Raw genomic sequence first — 20,499 nt, 5'->3', positions numbered from 1 at the left:
CTGGACTGAGTAAGATGCACCATCCAGGGAAACTTGGCAAGGGATTGTGACACTGGAAGCACACGGTGCCCCAGAGGCACATTGTTCTACGCCAGTGCATGGTGTGGGATGGGACAGCCCCCATGTGCACAGTCCCTCCCGGAGCTCTGCAGCGCACGTGTCAGCAACTCCTCCATTGCACTCCACAGACCCAGCCCAGAAAGGGACGGAACTATGGGCCAGCATCCCCCTGTATTTTCTGTAGAGATGGTTGGTAAATGTTATTGCTCCAGGGGAACAATGGCAATGAAGAAAAACTTGTTTCATTTTCCCCAAATTTTCTTCAAAATGTTTTGGGGTTTTGTCAAAAAATGAAACCTTGAAAACCCCCAAATTTCATTTTAAGCCTGAAAGAGTTTAAAATGTTTTCCAATGAAAACATGTACATTTTCAGTCAAAATAGAAACATTTTAATGAATTTTGTTTATTGCCAATTTCCACTAAAAAAAACCAATTTTGATCTCTACCCAGTGGACAGCTGTTCACAAGAAACCACCATTATAAATACTAAATTTATACTTTCTGTTCTTGGCCCCTAGTAGGTTTTAAATGCACCAAGACACCACAGTGGAGGATGTCTTATACTCGAATAATAATAAATCCTTTGGTAGCCGCATTCTTAACTATCCTCTTTCAGCAAAGCACATAGTGAGGAAGTACCTTCATGAATGTTGTTCTTGCGTTTCAGAGATCCATTCAGAGAAAAGAGCTGTGGTATGACCTTCAAGCCTCCAATGTTGTGTTGGACTTTCCCATTCAGGGACAGGACAAGACCAACTTTCTGCTCCATAACTCCCACAAAATCTAGATGAAGCCTGTTTTCATTTAGCTTCAGCTCAGAAGATAATAGAAGTCTAAGAGGGAAAGAAACAAACACAAGTAGCTTGCGCACCATTATCAATAAAGATTTGTTATCAGTGTTCAATATTTAACGTCACTCTATCTCCGTTAATGTAGGGCAAAACTAACCCTCCATTTTGCAAAATGACTGTCTAGTGTATATTCTGCGCTTATGCTAGACAAATGTAGAACATGGAAAAAGAAATCCATGAAACAGGTCAGAGAACAATTTTTTCTTCACTTAAATTTTGGTGACCAAAAACACACCAAACATAAGCAAGCTTCCTTCTTATTATTTGCATTTGCTTAGAGCAGATTTCACTGCTTCTCACTAGAAAAAAGAATTCTAGAGGTTACCCTCAACAGGTCAAATTTTAAACAAGACTTCAAGGCTGCTCCTATTTATGTACACACATATCTGTGTGGGCAATAGAGCCTGTTTGGCATCCTGCTATTGGTTGACTGCTCACCACACCCCTCCCCAATGCACAAGAGACTCTTTGTCCGAAAATGAACACACAAGCTCAAACTGGGACCCAATGTACTCAAAGAACTTTTAAAATCTACTGTGGAGTAAATTTTAAAATCTCGTAAAACTAGGTAATTATACCAGCATGGCCTAGTGGATAAAGAGAAAAAGGACTTGCCGTGTCTGATTCAGAGTGCCCAGGCACACGCACATCCTGCGTTGGAGCACCCAAGTAGTAATTTCGCAACATTTTCCTCCCCTGCCCCAATGAAATTTTGCACAAAATACTTGGATTTTTGTAAAAATTTAAAGCCTCTTTCAGTGGATAATTTTCCATTTGAGAGGTTTGAAAAAAGAAACTGCTGGAGGAGTGAGAGGTGGTGCTGGTGCCAGTGCCCTTTAAAACAGTATTTCTCAACCTTTTTGACAGCAGGGACTGTCTTGCCACCTTCTTAAATTGTGTCAGGGAGATCTCAGCAACCGGCAGCGGTCCATGGACCAGTTCTTGAGAAACACTGCTCTAAAAGAGACCTGGCCTAACGGATTAAATCTAGGGCTTGGAGTTAGACAAGCTAGAGTGCTAATTCCACATCTGCCCCTGAAGGTCCTTCACAGAACTTTTTAGATTATTGGTTAATCATGATGCCTCTCACTATCCCCTTAGCGTAGCTGGTAAATATCCATTCTGCTTCATCTGACAGAGGACAAAAAATGAGAAACAACTGATAACCTAACATGAAGAATTAATTTACTCACAGGGAATCTCTCCTGTTCTCTCCATTATCTATGAACAATGATCTAAGAAAGCAACCAGTAGAGAGAGGGTTAGAAGATTGTTTTAGTGTTTCAAAAAATTAAAAAGCAAAATACTCGAGTAGCTAGGAGAGTGCATGGAACATTGCCCCCTCAATGGCTTTCTGCCCATGTCAGAATGCAAACTGCCATGCTTAAAAGAGAGAACTCAGACTGATCAGGGAAGACACTTCAGAACTCCTGTTAAGGAAGGTTATTACTATACTGTTTTCTTTACCTTGATGGAGATACTTTGCCCATTAGCTGCAGCTGTACAGACTCTGGTTCCGTCAAAATTGCCTGATGCAGGAGAGCACTCACTCCAATAATCCTGTTGTTCTTTCTGGTCTCCTTGCTCATATCAACCTCCAGCAGCACTAGATCCTTTCCACTGGAATGAAGGTAAAGTGATCCATTGAGACTGTTCTCACCATAAATCTTAACAGCTGCATGGGCCTACACACAGGGGAAAATGAAAATAAGACATCTGTTGCATTAGGAAACTCAGATGACACATGACAAAACAATGTGATGTCACATTCAGCAACCCTACTGCTTAGAGCAATGTACAGGACGAGGGTCTCCGAAATCCCTTGTTAAAATCTGACAAACAGTACTAAAAGGAAGGCTGGAGTGATTTCCCTGTCTCTGATGAAGTCATCCTCTCTGGACACTGCTAAATCATTATCCGAGGAGCTCAGAAAAAAATACTTCAGAGCAACAATTGGTTTTGCCTTTGGCATTTACTGAATAGTTTTTTTTAATACAATTTTCCACTGAAGGATAGTACAAGATCTTCACAACCATTTCAAGTTACACAAGCTGGATACTGGGCTAGACCGGCAGTGCACTCGGGACATTTTTGAGGAACCAAATATAAATATCTCCAGTGAGGTGCACTTAATAGAAGTTTGTTTGCCAGGTGCTATCACTTACTTCCTTGGTTATGCGAAAGCATTTTTGCTTAAATGGGAAAATGAATAGATTCCCTAACTACTCACTCCACTGTTTTAGTCATACAATCCTGGTATGAGAGATTTATTACAGGCTAGAGGGGAGCCCCAGATCAAAATATTGGTAGTATTTCATTGGCAACAGTGAATTTAAATGACAGAAGTTAGAAGGAAGAGATCTGTTGGATCATTTAGTCCATTCCCCTGTCAGAACAGGATAAGGGTACTAGAGGAGGTAGGAGAGAATGACTTGATAAGAGATTACATATGATCTAAGCCAGGGAATTATTGCCATGTCAAAGCTTTACATACTTATGTGAACTTACTGTACATCTGCTTGCAATTAGAACAAAGCATTGTTTTTTAAAAGAAAAGTCCCCTTCCCCCATGTTCTAGGGAGTTTGGCTGCATTACTGTATTTGCATGATATGATACTAGCATATTTATTGCTTTAAGGAGAAACTTTTTCAGTGTAAGGCAGGAGAGCCTTTTGGCAAGATAAGCACATGCACTGCTTTGGAATTACCACATGGCCAGTGGTGAGCTGGAGCCGGTTTGCACCGGATCGCTAAAACCGGTTGTTAAATTTAGAAGCCCTTTTAGAACCGGTTGTTCCGCGAGGGACACCCAGTTCTAAAAGGGCTTCTAAATTTAACCGGCCAAAAGTGGCACCTTAGGTGCCAACTACATGGGTGCTCCAGCCCTGGAGCACCCCAGGGGAAAATTTGGTGGGTGCCGAGCACCCACCGGCACCTCCCCGCCCCACCCCCAGCCCCATCTCACCTCCACTCCGCCTCTGGCTCCTCCCCTGAACGCGCCGCCCCGCTCTGCTTCTCCACCCCCCCCAGGCTTTCCGCAAATCAGCTGTTCGTGTGGGAAGCTGGGGCAGGCTGAGAAGCAGGCCGCGGCTTCCAGCTCAGGCCCAGGGGGGCGGAGGTAAGCCGGGGGGGTGGGAGAGGGGTGGGCATGAGGAGGGCCGCCTGCGCCGCAGCAGGTAACCTGGTGGGGGGGGGCGTGCAGGGGAACCGCTCCCCGCCCCAGCTCACCTCCGCCACCCTCGGCCTGAGCGGGAAGCCGCCGCCTGCTTCTCAGCCCTCCCAGGCTTCCCGCCGAACAGCTGATTCGCGGGAAGCTAGGGGAGGAGGCGGAGAAGCAGAGCGGGGCAGTGCGTTCAGCGGAGGAGGTGGAGCAGAGGTGAGGTGTTATGGGGCCGGGTGCAGGGTGGGGAGCTGCTGGTGGGTGTTCTGCACCCACAAAATTTTCTCCATGGGTGCTCCAGCCCCGGAGCACCCAGGGAGTCGGCGCCTAAGGTGCCACTTTTGATGTGATCAGTGTGGGAGCAGCCTCTCCCCCTGCTCCCCCCTAGCTACGCTCCTCCACCCCTAGGAGCCAGAGGGACCTGCCAGATGCTTCCTGGGAGCTGCCCCAGGTAAGCACCTCTGGGACTCCCCACCTCGCCCCCCGGCAGGTCCCTCTGGCTCTGAGGGGTGGGGTGGGCACCCACTACGGTCGCCCACAAGACCCTCCTGCCCAGTTCTGGGGGCAGTCAGGGGACAGGGGAGGGGGCTGGATGGGGCAGAGGTCCTGGGGGGGGCATCAAGGGCGTGGATGGGGCAGGAGTCCCGGGGGGCGGTGGTGGGCAACAACCCTCTCCTGGGGTGAGGAGGGAACCCGTTGTTAAGATTTTGGCAGCTCATCACTGCATATGGCCATACACTGGCTAATCAGACTGGATGCAAGTGATTGGCCACATCTCACTCTGGAATGTGTAATAGGAGGAGGAGAATTTTCTGTCCTCGGTTGTGTTGATTAAAACTGGCTTTCCTGAGCAATCACCAGCAAGGGCCTCCCCTTTCCATTGTGTATCACTCCTCAAAGACCCTGTGCTGCAGCCAACCATGCCAAGGTCAGCTGCACCCAGATCCCTCCGCAGCCTGTTCACAGTGCTCTGTCAAGCAGCAGTAACCCCAGAGCAAACTGACACAGATTCCCCACATAGATGCCTGAGCTCTCCCAGCTCCTGGTAGTATGGGACACAAAGGCTAGAATTTGTGGCCTCAGCTCAGATGGTCAAAATACTACTACTAAACTGCACAACCAATCTTAATACAGATTAAGTGGGGTGTGGGCTACTGATACAAATGTCCTGGATATGGAGTGACTGATACTGTACATTCTACAGCTGACTCCAGTGACTAAGTTACCACCACATGCGTTTTGTATTTGGTTTGCTGAACTAATAATAAAACTAGTGGCACTTTAGAGACTAACCAATTTATTTGAGCATAAGCTTTCGTGAGCTACAGCTCACTTCATCGGATGTATCCGATGGTTAGTCTCTAAGGTGCCACAAGTCCTCCTTTTCTTTTTGCGAATACAGACTAACACGGCTGCTACTCTGAAATAATAAAACTGAAAATAGTCAAAGAAGGAGAATGAAAAGAGAGAGAAAGAAAAAACATACCCCAATTAAAATTTCAGTTAAGATTAGTCTGTACCTGAAAGCTTTGGGGGAATTTTGACTGATATGGATGAGTAAACCGGGAAGAAAATCCAAAGTGAGCATTTGATCCATTTAGCTGAGCAATGAACTGTTGGCACAAGAGAAGTTACACAGCTGAAATGAAGAATTATGGTGAAATTCCAGCATAATTTAACTTGAGTTTCAGGATAATTTACTCCAAAGCTTTCTGAATTTTAGCCAAATCCTGCTCCCTGTGCATGTGTACACACACAGAGACACACTTTTCAACACCTATTTAGGGATATGTCTACACTGCAGAGTTAAATCAAGCTTTTACTCTTGGATTGCCTGTAATTCCCTTCCCATCCACATGAAAACCCTTCTCACTGAAGTTTGATGCTTTTACCCCCAGCCAGGTCAGCTAACATGGGTTTTAGGCTAGAGCTTGGATGCTGATTTCACTTGGACACAGTAAATTGGGTAGAGCTTGCAGTGTTGCGGTTCACACCTGGGCAAGGCTAACCCAGGTGCTGATCACCTGCGTACACTCTGTAGTGAAGACATTCACTTAGGGGGAGGGAACCTCCCAGCCGAGATCAAGAGACTCGGGCTAGTGAGGGTTGCACTAGCATTCTAAAAATGACTGCATTGACAGTGCTTTGAAGATGCGTCTCAGGCTTGAGCTCAGGCTCTGAAGAGCTTTGTGTGGCTCAAAAGCTCGTCTCTCTCGCCAACTGAAGTTGGTCCAATAAAAGATATTATCTCACACACTTTGACTCGCTAAGATCTGGGACCGGCATGGCTAGAACGACACTTTTCTTACCATGGGTCCATCTCCTAGCTCTGAGGAAAATATCTACCTTCCTGGCTTTCAACTTCCTGGCTTTCAACAATTGATACTTTCAACTAGCAAATCTTTTCTGGGAGCATTTTATGTTTAGTGTGTTGCTAAACACTTGGAAGGTTCTGGAGTTTAGGCATCAGAGGTATTTTATTTGAGGATAAATTCCTCATAGCAATTCTATAAACTTTCCAAAGTTTGCGATCTCCAAAATAAAAACAAATTCCAACTGTGCACAGCAGTCAAGCCACAATCTAATCACAGAAACCTAACTAGGTGCTCTGGGTTTCTCCCTCTCCACAACAAGAGTCATCTGATTCCCCAAGAACTTCATGGCCTTATGAATGTTGTGCTCCCCTCCCTGAATGCTGTTCCCCAGGAATTTATGATACAAAGTTAAATCAAACTATAGAAGCTTTTCAGAGAATTAAATTCACTCCTATGGAAAGAGCCAATACAAGACCTTGAGGTCTTGAGCAACACACTGTTTTTATGCTTGCCTTTCGCAAGAGTGAATTAATAAGCAGGTACATCACAATAACTCCAGTTCATGCAATGGAATCACAATAAGTAGGAACCTGACCTGTGAAGAATCATTTCTGTTGATGGTGGCTTTTATATTCACACCATAGTCAAAGATTTCCCATTTGGATTGCACAGAAAAGAGCTCTCCATTCAGGGCCAGTGCTTGTGGAAACTTGAGCTGTTCAGTAAAACACAATTTGTGCATAATGGCTATTTCTATACAAGTTAACTTTCATCATTTTCTATCCATACTTTTGTGTGTGTGTATATATAAACCTTTTACTTAATACATACAATGACCCCTTCCCAGGCTGAAAAAACCTCCTAATTATTACAATTAAAAAATCCACATGATCAGTATATTTTAGCTCCCCGCAGACAGATTATTAATTACTATTATTAATTATCTGTATTGTGGTAGCACCTAGGAGCCCCCGTCATGGACCAGAATCCCATTGTGCTATGTCCTGTGTAAACACAGAAAAAAATGAATGTTAACTAAAACTCCCCAAACCAAAGGAATGTTAAAGAAAAACAATGGAATGCACATTGAGAGCTTATTGAATGGCAGAAGGGAAGAGACTCAAAGAAAGGGGAAACTGTATCTTGGTGGGGAGGAAATAATTGTTCATAGTAAGTACGGAAGGTGTCAATGTCAGTGCAAATACCTGGAACGAGTGAGTCATGTTCATGTGTAAGAGATGTCTGAAATCCATCTCACTGGATTTGTTCTGGTACTTGCCCAGAAACCTGACAGCATCTTTCTCATTGACTTTCAGAATAGCTTCAATCTCATGCTTTGCCTGTGTGTTGAGATTTAAGTTGTTAGAATTAGCAAACCAAGCAGAATATTAGCCTGACCTATTATGAAATGTGAGTGATATCCTGTTAGTAGGGAGCTGTTGCATTATGACTCTGAAGGAACTTGCTGAGCAGTGTAAGAAAAATAAATTAATTTTGGTAATAAAGGTAAAATGACTTGCCCAAGGCCAGGATTTGAACTTACAACCTCCAGCTTCCCAATGCACATTCTTAATAATAAATAATAATAATAATACTTAACATTAATTTACACAAAATATACTTGTTCCTCTAACACAGAAGAGACACCTCTTTGTACTTCTGCTTCCCTGCCTACGTTCTGGTAGCTGCTGTGAGCAAATTTTCAAAACCAATCAAACTTTTAACTAAATTGGTAGACCTTCAGTTATACAGACATGTTGTGGAGCCTTTCTCATGGATTAAACTTAACATAAAGTTTACTTACACTTTGGTGACATCGGGTTAAGGCACATATTTCTACATTTTTGGGGAAAATCTTGCTGTTATAAGGATGAGCTAAGCCAGCACAAATCTAAAACAATGAGGAACAAAAGCCAGAGATGTGAGTTCTATAGAGTAACCTGTTTATTTTCTGACTATGTCACTATCTGAAGTTACAGGCAAATTCTCACATCAGGTATCACTCACATAGGGATGTTCAGCTTGGTAGCCAAGTGTAAAGGTTTGAACTGATTCATCCAGCCCATTTATCAAAATTTTAGTTTCCAAGAAGTAGTGTTTTTGCTTTTTGTCTACAGTAAATGTCTCCTGGAGAAGGAAGCTCTGGGGAATGGGCAGTTTAAATGGATGTCTGGGACAAAACAAAGAAGTAAAGATTTTAAGGAAAAACCACAGAGGAAAAAAAAAAACAGTTTCTTTCTTCAGCTGAAACTCCTAGACATTCAATTGCAAACACCTCTAGTGTCAATTACTGAAACAAAGCAAGCCTACATGGAAGGTTGAAAAATTACAGGGGTAGAGGAAGGATGAAGAAGGGAAAAGAAATGTTTGATAATGGTACCTGTCTGAATGTGCTAGAAGGACACATACTGTTAGAGTTCCATACTAGTTCAGAATGCAAGCTTTTGGAGGTGGGGACTGTCTTTTTTTGTTTTGTATTTGTTCAGAACCTAGCACACGGGGCTCCTGGTCCATGACCAGGGCTTCCAGGTGTATGGGAATACAAAGAATAAATAATAATACATAATAATAGTGTTACATGTTAGCCAGCATTTCTGATGGAAAATTCCTACCCTATACCACACAACATATCCAACATCTTCTAGCATTTAAAGTAACTGAAATGATGTTGGATTCTATGGGTGTATGAAGGACAGGTGCAGAGCACCTGAATCAGTGCCTCATGTATCACCCACACAGGGACTTTATGTATCTTGCAGCCAATGCATGTGACCATCAAAGCCGCCAGGAAGATATGGATGCACAATTCCCATTAATTTCTAATGGGAACTGACCCTCCCTTGTCCTTCAGGCAACTTTGAAAATCTCAGCTAGCAAGTACATTTTTTGTACTCTGTAGAAACAATATAACTTGCATCAAATTCAGTGAACTAATTTAGGTGTCCTAGGAAACAGATGTTCAGCTAATCCTCAGCCCAGGGCATCGTTTATTACTTAGCTGCAGCATTTTATAGACTTCTCTGAATAGAGTTAGCTGAAAGCTTAGGAAGGAGACATTCAATTTTATAACCTCACACTGGACTGAGTTCACGCACAACAGGACAGCTGACATCATTCCTCATTTTTCATTCATGTACTTTTTCCACTACTTAAACAGCCGCTTATACAAACGTTTGGCAGCTCCTAAGGGATCCTGGGTACTTGTATCTCCTTCTGACCTCCCTGGACATTGAGAATGCTCAAAAATCTCTCTGGAGATGGACAATAGCCCACAGACTTGAGCTCTGAATTTCTGTAGGGTCCCTGAAATTACATTTCAGTAATGACACATCAAGGGACAGATTCTAGAGTTGGCCAAAATCAAGAGACCATGCATTCCTTCCCAGGAGTAAATGAAACACATTTCCAAACTAAAACAACATGTTTTAGGGGAGATATATTTGACATTAAGGCAGTCATATTGTTCCCTAGGAAATGGGAGAAAAATAGGCACCTACGTGGCTCAAGGACTTAATTATAGGTGTTAGGACCTTCACCACCTGAAAGTCTGACCATCTTGTGACTTTTCTGTGGTCTTTGTGAAATGAGCTGATGCTCTCTGCAGAGTTCCTAATGAACAGATGTCCTTATCACAAAATTAGCTATTGCAATTAGCACCCTTTTTAACAGTCTCAACAGAGAATGGCTACAAAGACTTAGTCTGGCAGTGCAAGGTTAGGCATATAGGCAGAATGGGGACTTCAGTCTTGTCAAGCCCATCACCTTTCACAGGAGCGTTAAAACTCACATTAAAATTTAAGGTAAACATTCTGTGGAGATATGAAAAAAAAGTTACTATACCTGAAATGGATGGTTCCACGTTTCTGGTAGAACATCTTATCTTTCTTCAGCTCTTCTATCTGACCCTCAAGCTGCAGCACTACTGGCAGACTCTTGTGGTCTGTCCATAGAGCCCTCAAGGAGAAGTTAGTCTTTTTAGGCTGCAGTCAAAGTAGCAGGAGCATCAGGGTAGCATTGAGAGAGGAGAGTTGAGTCAGATTTGCTGGTCCCATGGGTAGAGGTGGCTAGTCACAAACCACAGAGTGAACCAGGCTGCAGTGAGGTTCTTGTCTTACAGGACAAGTCCGTTCCTGCTCCCCATAAAGCCAACAACAAAGCTCACAATGGCCCGATTCTGATCTTATTTACACCAATTTGAACACTGGTATAACTCCAGTGATTTCATTGGAGCTACTCCTAATTTACACCAGTTTAAGTGACGTTAAGATCTGAACCAATGACTTCAGTAGGATCAGGCCTTAAATTACTCCATGGCTGTTATTGTTTTTCAGTGGAGATGCTCATCACATTTGTGCAGCAAAACATTGGGCAAAAAGGAGAGGTAACTGCTACGAAACATATCACCATTGTACAGCAAAGTAACCAAAGAATACCATAAAGTACAAACATTTTAATGTGTGATTTAAAAAAAAATCAAAGTAAATTTAAAAGTATTTCTTTTATATCATAATAATACTGGAGGCAATAAGGATCAATCCTGCAAGATGCTGAGCAGCATTGACTCCATTTGAGCTCAGCTCTTCACAAGATCGGGTCTATAACAGTGATTAAATTTAGGACACTGTGTTTTGTAAAAGCAAAGCAAGCATTAAAACTCTGAATTTGCTGCCTACTGTCTGTGTGTCCTAAAACCTGAATGCACAGTAGTTGCAGAATATGCATGCATTCAGTACATCACAAGTTTCCTTTTAAAAGAGCCATCAGGCTGCAACAGATTAAAACCTGTTCCTTTCTGTGAAGAGCAAAAGGAGTGACCTTTGTGGAAATACAGACATGAAGTACAAGTGCAAATTACGGGACAGGAGTTGCATTTGTATTTTCTGCAGGGACATAATGCTCATGTTTTAGATAAATTATTGTATTTTAAGGTCAGTTTCACATTTCAGTTACGCTGGTTTGATTTGTGAATGGAACAGGGCTGTTTTTTCAAAACATATGGTATCCTAAGCTGATCAAAGTATCTTTTTAGAGGACAGGCTGTTGATTATCTGCTGTGCACTGTAGACACCAAGCAAAGTAAATATAGCTTCAAACAGCACTATTGTTTGCATATTAAAGGCTAGTTTCTTTATATCAAGCACACTGAAGTGTAGGTGGTGGTGCATGAAACTGCTGGGTGAAATGTTTCAACCAAAACTCTTTTTTTGGCAAAAAATGCAGATTTGGGTCAAAGAAAACATTTTTTGAGAATTAATGTTGATTGCCACAAATCGTTACAGTAAAAAGCCCAAACTCAAAATTCTAAAAAAGTCAAAACATTTTGTTTTGATATTTTTGAAACTAAACTTTTCCATTTGAAACCACTTCTTTTTGAAGTTACCTTTAATTTTATTTTTTTAAATTAAAAAAGAAAAAAAGATCAAAATCAAAACAATGTTTGACCCAAAATGAATTTTGTTTTTTGATTCACTGAAAAATTTTGAAATTTTCATTTTTAGGTTGACTGGAAGCAATTTTTCCCCCTCTATATTTCAGAATGGCCAGAAATCCATAATTTGGACAGCTCTTCTGTTATCCTACATGCAGGCATGGTACCTGATAGTTCAAAGTATTTAGCAATAGCATCTGCATATATCACACACCCGCACTGAGGTCTAAGTATTTAGGTTTTCATGTTTTCTAGGAACACAGCATCCCTCAGCACCCAGTATGTGCCACTGGCCTCTAAGAGATGAGAGAAGAACTCAAACTGAAGTACACCATAAAAATGAAGGAGAAATCTAGTAGTGGTGATGGATTTCTTTAGCCTGCATAAAGTGTTTTTTTTTAAAAAAAAAACCAAAACAAAACTCAGTTTTACATTTCAGCATTTCTCACAATATAAAAGGATAGAAAAAGCTAGCTACTGATGTGCAAGATTGAAGTCTAATAAATGAGTGATGCTCCCCATTTGGATACACCTGCAAGATACAGTCCCAGATCCAGAAAAGTTAACATTTATACAACCATCTTACCCCCTGCAGGTGTAAATAGTCAGCTGACAAATTAAATTCCTGCTTTGTACTCTTTATCTTAAAGCAAAGAAACTTGGCTCGCTCGCTATTCTCCAAATGAATCTCATTCCTCACGAGCTGGTTCCACACTGATACCACTTCACTGTAACTGTGCAGAACATTCCTCTCAAGGTGATTGACTGTGGATGCCTGAAAGATAAAGATAAATATTTTGAACCTGTTGAGTTACAGCAGGTAGGATCCTTTTCTCTCTGCAGTACAGCAGAGAAATGAATGGAAGGAGATTCCTTGGACAGAAGTCTCCATGACAATTATAACAGCATCTATTAGAGTTAAGTTTCCAGCATTTCCATTGTAAAGACATTAATCTCACTTTCAGGAGGTTATAATTCTCACGAGGCGGTCAGTATTTATCTTTGTTCTTTTTATTTTATGTTCTGCCCAAACAAGGGAAGGATAGATGGCTGGACGTCTTCAAAGAAATTAACAAGTAAGCCAATTCTTTCTTTCCGACAATCCTCAAGTGGGACCAGACCAACAGAGATCTAATGGGGAAAGGGTGGGACTCAAAATAAAGGAACACCCTAAAGTAACCTGAATTATGGGTTTGTCCCAGCATGAAAGACATTTCAGCTGACAGCTGCTTTCTCTTAAACCCTGACCTACAGTTTTAATTCTGAATAATGTATGCTATAAAGAGGACTGACTTTTCAAATGGAAAGATCCTGATTCTGATCTCACTTGCACTTACATCAAAACATGTGCATTTACATCAAAATACATGGAGTTACTCTAGGGCAAATCTAGTGTCAGATGTTAGTTCTGTTGTTTAATGCACAACTGAGAAGTGCTCAGATACTATGGGGTGATGATCGTGGTATTAGAACCTGTATAGACCACAGTTGTGTTAGTGAAATTAGAATCAGTCCTAGAATCAGTAGACTCAGTGTCTTTCGTTAAAATCTGTTCTGATATTAGAAGTACCGCACATCCAATGGCCCAAAAACGTTGAAGAAAGGAGGTTCATAGGCTGGATTAGTGGCAGGGTGGAACTCAATCCCCCAAATGCTTTGTGCAGGGAGGGATGATGTCACCCTCAGGAGAGATGTGCTGCATCTGCATGCACAGCTAGCATGCATCACATTTTCCAGAACTGGTTAGGAGGTATTGACTGTGCTTGCACTGCAAGGTGAGGGAAAGAGATGCCTAACAAGGTGCCAGGGTGAGGATGAACAGCACTTTATACAAGCCCAGGAAACAGCTGAACATATGCATTTCAAGACACTATCTGGTAGATTCACACACAAAGATCACTGCATGCTGTGTGCTGAGAATTGCTGTATAACTACCTGCTATACGATACCCATCCATGCTGGGCGCTATGAAAGGAAGCAATGAGTTACTAACCCGCAGGTAGGTTGTAGTTGGTGTATAGATGTGAATTTTCCCTTCTTTTTCATTGCCTTTGTCTTTACAGAACATTTCCACCACCAGGTTCTTGATGGAAAGGGCTTTCCCAGCTGTGAGCTCCATAGAAGACAGATGAGCAGATTGCTCAGGTTGGTGTAGTTTGTGAGCTACATACAGATATAGCCATGGGGTATCCATGTTTAATGCACCTGAAAGCAAATTAACAGGTTGAAGTTAAAGCTGGTAGAATGTTAGGTCTTGTGCTACCTGACTTCTAAACCTGCAACAAAATTGACTTAGACTGAGGCTAAAATGTGTTGGTATACTGCAGAGGTCTTTGGACTATGATCTTATGAATCATATGTGCTGCACTACTAAAGGCCCATTAATGATGGGACAAAATGTCATCTAGTGGTTACTCGGCAAGGGACCTGGATTCCACTGCATGATTTGCCACAATGTGCACAATCTTTATTCACACAGTGAGTTAGTGATTCTGGAGCCTTTATGCACATGATTAGTCCCATCAAAGCCAACGGGACTGCACATATAAAGGTAGAAGGTGAATTTTGCACAAGGTTTATAGTGAAAGCTCTTTCCACGACTCTGTCAACTATTATTGTTTATAATTAGATGTTAGGACCTTGAAATTTTATCTAAAGATTCATCAGATAATGCCATTCACAGCTTGTGATATATTCAGGTAAATCACAGATAAATATGTGCCATGTCAAATGACATTTATGACCAAACATTGCAAACCTTCAAAAGAAAACCTCAAAAAAGTATCTTGTTAGGGATCAAATTAAACTCTGGTGTAATTCAAATGAAGTCAATGGAAATACCCCTGGGTGAACTTGGTCCTTTACATCAGACTACTCAATTTGCAACAAAACGTCCATGTGCGCACACACAAGTGAGTTTGGTACAGACCGACTTTGGAAATGTAGCTCTTAAGTGCCAGTACAGAGATTGAGCCAAATACTACACAACACGTGATCTCACTGAAGTCAATGAAGTATAAGTTAGGGTGGAATTTGACCCAATTTGTTTGATCAATAAATATCAGAAAATAGATTTTTATTTTATTTATTTATTTTTTACAAACAACTAGGAACAGATAAATCAGTACAACCCCCACTTCCCAAGCAACTTTGGAAAGGACAGATACAGAATATAATAATAAAGGCCTAGTTCTTGTTGTCCTTACTAAAATAAAATTCCCTTGACACAAATGTGAAGTTTTAAACATTCATACACAAAGATATCGATGCACACAAACAGAAACGAATTACTATTGTTAAGTGTTTAACTTATAGCTTGATATTCAAGTCACTGTCCCCTCATATTTTTTCCTTTCTTGAACATCAATAATGTAGATCCAGTCAGTACCTGATAGGGCAAACAATTCAAAATGTGGCTCCTTTGAGAACAAATAATCCCTTAATGTATTTAATCTATATCCGGAGATATCTGCCTCTAGAAAGTAACTCACCATTAACTTACAGAATAACTCTCTACGACTAATTCATAAAAATACTAGGAGCACCTTTGCATGACTGCTTTTTACGTCAGAGGTTGGAAATGTTTAGTGGTACCTCACCTTCCCACTTCCTAAGGTAATTTCTGGATGTATCTTTCCACTGCAGTCCTGCCACAAATGGCATGCGGTCATTGTACTGCACCTTAAAGTTGGTGCTACTTTCCGAACGGCCCTGAGAGGTACGTGAGTGCTGCAGCTGGGTTCTGTAATTGACCTGCTTTTCTGGGACTTGCATGGTAAACTGGAAAACAACAATGAATTCTGATTAAAATTGGAAGCATTTCTCATCCTCTGAACCATCAAGACCAACAGAACATTCATTTGGGTTTCAAGCAGCTCTGCTTTGCACATTTGTCATTTCATTTTATAGCTGTTCAAAGGTCCTTAGACCTGTTACAGACATTTTATGTATGGCATTTTTATATACAGTTAATTATGCATTTACAGCCTGATCCAAAGTCTACTGAAGTTGATGAAAAAACTTCCAATTGACTTTTATGGAAAAACTCCCATTGACTTCAGTTGGCTTTGGATCAGCTCCTTAGTCATTTTTAAAAAGTCATGATAATAATTTCATGTCATTTGGTGCTGGTGTCTCTGGTAAAATCTATGCTGCTAGTAGGAGGTCATAATATTGAAATATGCAATATACTTTATGACAGTTCAGATATAGGCTACATGGAAAAGTCATCATCTATTCTAAACAAACATCAGCGTTTGTTTTCATGTGCAGCTGCTGGCTGAGAAGCTTTGTAAAATCTGTGCCCCTGTAATGGCTGCCTTTGTGGTCCACTGCCAGAGGTTCCGCCGTCCTACTACACCTCACCCCAGGAAAGGAGGCCTGCCTAGAGAGGCTGCACAGAAGCAGTGAATCAGAGCCCAGCAGGCTCAGACAGAAGGCGCTGCAAAGCATTAGCAGGTAGTTCCTGGCTGGGAGCAGAGGAGCAAGGCAGAGTACTCCTCTCTGGCCAATGGTGCTTGAGGGATAACCAAAGTTTGGTTCTGGCTGAATTTGCTTCAACTGGGAGGGAGAGGACCTGAGAACTGTAACTGTGAGATATGGGGTGAAAATAAAAGGGTCAGGTGAGAAGAGGCCCAGGGAAATAGCAGCAATAAATTGAAGTAAGTGGTATGTAGCTGCTGTTTATAAGGTCTCTGGGTTGGAATCCATAGCAGTGAGCAGGCCTGGGTTCCCCCATTGGCAAAGTGGTGTAAACCCCAAGAAGGTGACAAGGCTTGTTTGGAAGCCTGAGTGAAGAGCTAAATTTAAAGGCCCCAGAGCTGAGTTTGAAGAGCCTGGTGAAGGCAGATAGATGGTTTTATTGGACTTTTGCTATTGCTATCACAGAAGGGGTTCATTTTGAACTTTGTGACTTGGTTGGAGTGTTGAGACACAGAAGGCCTCAAGCCACTGAAGCTCTGTCAAGCAAAGCTGAGAACCTATAGGAGGCGCTAGGAGCAGGAAAAGGATTAGAGTACTGCATGCAGCAGCAGCAGGAGGCACTGAAGAGGTAAGTGTTTCTGTTACAGTCTCCCTAAGAACTAATATAGAAGTTTATATGCATAGTTTCTGTAAAGATCCATTACAAATCCAGACAGGACACGAGTAACACAGGAATTGCCATATGATCCATTATTCTATCTCTTTCAGCAGTCAATACTGTATGCTTCAAAGGAAGGCACAAACTTACCATAATGCATCTAGTTATTCTCTGCTACATTACTGGGGAAACATTTTTCTGATCCCACAGTTTATGTCTGGAGGAATCAGGAGAGACAGTTTTGTAAGATAGTCCAGCTATTGTAATTCTACAAGAAGACTTCTACCTAAATACTATATGCTCTGGGTCCCTTCTTGTGTTTGATTGCTAACATTACAGATCCCACGGCAGCATCTTGTGTACAAGGTAAGCTTTATTAGGACAGGCAAATCAGTTTGCATAAGCCAACCTAAAACCTCACAAAAACTCAAATCAAATCAAGCTTGAACCTTTTTTTGAAGTTTGAAAAAAGTCCAACTAATGGGTTTTCTTGTTGTTTGGTTTAATTTTCACGCATCTTTGAACTTCTTGGTCTCAGATGGATCTGAACTTTCTCCTCATATCTAAATATCTGGTTCATCTAATCCACACACCGTAATTTTACCTTTAAAACACTTAATAGGCCAGGCAGACTACTCATGCCTCTACTTTAAGGGATGCCCCTTATTCAGTGTTTAGTGTCCCGCAACTCACATCAAATAATAAGATATCACGTGAATGAAATACAGAGTTTTCAAATAATATTTGTGTAAGGGGTTCAGTCACTGTCACATAAAATTCTGACTTTGCTCAATGAATAACATTTGGTGAGATGGTATCCCTCAAAATAAGAATGCTTCAGAAAAATGACTATACAAACAATGGAGCCATCTCACTCAGATTATTCTTGATGTGCATTCCGTCAGTTTGCTTTAATGAAAAAAGATTGTCTACGGGGATAAAACTGTTGAGAGTGAGCTCTATTCCCTATGCTCCAAGACAATTGTTTAGTAAGTTCCATTTATTGTATGCAAGTTGTTTGCACAGGAGTAAGTGAGGGAACATTTTGAACTACAGAAATTATATTCTTAGTGATGATGGTTGAGATGGGAAAAATTCAGCTTGACTCTCAGAACCCAGGTTGAGTTTGCTAAGCTGGTAGTTAGAGAAAACCTCTTTTGCTTGCATAGTGAATGTATTTGACCTTGATGTCATTGAAGGACGAACATGGCTGACCACTACACCATAATCACTTTTTCAGAGCACAAGCACACGTTATGCCTCATTCCATATTTTTTTTATACAGTTTGCCCTTTACTTCCTGGCAATGCAGGTGCCATCCAACAGCAGGTGCTATTACCTCCATGAAGTAGTTGACCTGAGATGGACTTGAACTATTTTTAAATGTCTGGCTGATCAGTAGCTTCCTCTTGTTATTGATTTCATCCCAGTGTTTGCCATAGTTGACGTCTAGCTGGGAGTAGAGCCGAGATGCACTCTCTTCATGCCGCAAATGAACCTGCAGAACACAACACACCATTTCCCTGTGTCATGCTTTTCCCCCTTACAGATGGTGCTGCGCATATACAGAATGTTAGTAGCTCTGCCTACAGAAATACCCCTCAGTAGCAGGCAAGTGATAGTAAAAAGTTATGTTACAGCTAATGCTCAATATTTATACTAGACAGCATTATATGTTATTAAGCTTCCGCTCTGCCTCTTAACAATTCAGAGAACAGGGAGTTTTGAAGATGTTAATCAGCTGAAGGTTAGTTAGTGTCCGAAGGACATCACAAACTGAACCTGAAAAGCATTACAACCCCAAGTAAAACATTCTAATTTCTGGACATGTAAGTATGATGAAACCATGACTCTGTATGCTTAAGAGGATTCCTGGACCGCTGACTACAGAAAAGACAATGAAATCATATATTAACATGTAAATACTGGGATTAAAAAGCATATGCAAAAATATTCCACAGAAATTATATGAATGCATATATAAGAATTGAAGTAATTGGAATTACTCTGGATTTACACAGCTGTAACAGAGAGCAGAAATCGGTGACTTTTATTTTTGATGCCCTAGCCCATAGTAGGTAAATAGGCTATAAACTAAAACAAGAGGGAAAAAAGCTTGTCCCAAACCTGACCTCTGGGATATCCCTGTGTTTGAAACCCTACATTGCAGCATATTGAACTCTCTACCTTATGATTATAGGATGGAGTCTGTGTACAGTGAAGCTCATGTCCCAAATCCAGTTTGTATGCTTCATTTGGATTGTTCTCCACTTTAATTTTCTGTCCTGCATTACATTCATGCCGAAGATTTTTTGCATCTCCTGTTTGAGTCAACACACACACATATGGAAATGCTTTGACTTTTCAAAAATGAAAGATTCAGCTCATACACAGTAAACTATCAATACAACCCTAAGTCTGCATTATAGTTTTCATTTCACGAAATCATAACAACAGATTCTTCACAGAAATATAATTTGTTTTATCCTAAGAATCTTGAGGTAAGAACACTCTTATGATATCAATGAGCATGTATTTAGGGATGATGGGTTTGTGTTTTCTACAAGAGAACTTGCTTCTGAAAATGAAAACATTAATTAACAAAGTAAGAACCATATGATATAGAAGTATACACTTTGTTCATTTAAATGGGCTGACAGTTTGCAATCAGTAATATCCTTCTCGGAGTCCTCTTCTGATTGAAACCAAAGGTTCCCAGCTACTGGTATGTATTACCAATAACAGGCTTCAGGCTTTTAATCCAGGTGTCCCATGCTCTTCCAATGGGGCCCAGAAGTGTAGCTAGTGCCTATCTAACATGCCAGGGAGCAGTCCAAGTGCTATAAGTAGGTTAGAGTGCATGGAAGTGTGAATGAAAGGTATCTAGCGGAGGCTGTCTTAGCCGAGGTCTCTGTCTGATAAAACTGCTTATCAAGGTTGGGGGTGACAGGGTTAGGTCATAAAAACTTTGATTTATCCCACAAGTTCCATTAGAAATGAAAATCCTAAAACAATGGGCCACATGATAGGATTTATTTATGGACTTTGGCCTCTGTTTATTTTATTTTCTAATAAAATAAAAGATGTTTCCAAGTTTAGGAAATTGGAAACATCTGTTTTACATCAGAAGACAAAATGAAAACGGTCCAAGTCGTTAGGCTGATTTTTGCCTAAGGAAAATCAAGATACCGCTTATGTTTGTTCTGACATATTTTCTACAGTTTCTCTCTTCCCCTCCATCCCAACAGTAAGAGAAACACCCAGGCATTAATTTTACTTCTTTGGTGGAATTTTTATCTGGGTAAAAACTTTTCAAAACCTGAGCAAGTAGCAGATTGTCAGCTTTTGCGATTTTATTGTGGGTCTTGCAATTCGTGGTGGGTTTTTTTTTGTTTTTGATTTTAGTTAAAAGCCTAGCTCCTGGAGCCATACAAGGACATGAAAATCTTGGCTTTCATTTAAACAAAAAGTAATGGCTGATTGTTAAGCCAAACTCATGACTGAATGCTTAGGATCGACACTGTATGTAAGTCTGGATTTGGTCCCTTATTCTTAGCTCCAAGCTCAAAGATATTTGTTTTCAGTGGGTATTTGTACAAACCAGA

General features: G+C 41.1%; 1 protein-coding gene across 1 annotated transcript in view; it reads right to left on the bottom strand.

The window, feature by feature from the left end:
• The window catches only part of LOC144271419 (uncharacterized), a 139,226-nt gene that overhangs the window by 57,203 nt on the left and 61,524 nt on the right, over positions 1-20,499 (bottom strand). Inside the window, exons 25-37 of the mRNA XM_077828763.1 lie at positions 19,082-19,215; positions 18,234-18,392; positions 15,414-15,594; positions 13,808-14,019; positions 12,401-12,589; positions 10,227-10,366; positions 8,394-8,556; positions 8,191-8,277; positions 7,592-7,726; positions 6,982-7,101; positions 5,592-5,684; positions 2,379-2,596; positions 700-893 (exon numbers count right to left, since the gene is read on the bottom strand). Of these exons, the coding sequence (XP_077684889.1) occupies positions 700-893; positions 2,379-2,596; positions 5,592-5,684; positions 6,982-7,101; positions 7,592-7,726; positions 8,191-8,277; positions 8,394-8,556; positions 10,227-10,366; positions 12,401-12,589; positions 13,808-14,019; positions 15,414-15,594; positions 18,234-18,392; positions 19,082-19,215 (2,025 nt within the window). The remainder of the gene's footprint in view (positions 1-699; positions 894-2,378; positions 2,597-5,591; positions 5,685-6,981; positions 7,102-7,591; positions 7,727-8,190; positions 8,278-8,393; positions 8,557-10,226; positions 10,367-12,400; positions 12,590-13,807; positions 14,020-15,413; positions 15,595-18,233; positions 18,393-19,081; positions 19,216-20,499) is intronic.

The sequence above is a fragment of the Eretmochelys imbricata genome, chromosome 10, assembly GCF_965152235.1.
Source record: "Eretmochelys imbricata isolate rEreImb1 chromosome 10, rEreImb1.hap1, whole genome shotgun sequence".
In the NCBI taxonomy this organism is placed as follows: domain Eukaryota; kingdom Metazoa; phylum Chordata; order Testudines; family Cheloniidae; genus Eretmochelys; species Eretmochelys imbricata.
Note: the sequence above shows the minus strand (reverse complement) of the source record. Positions and strands in the feature narration are given on the sequence as shown.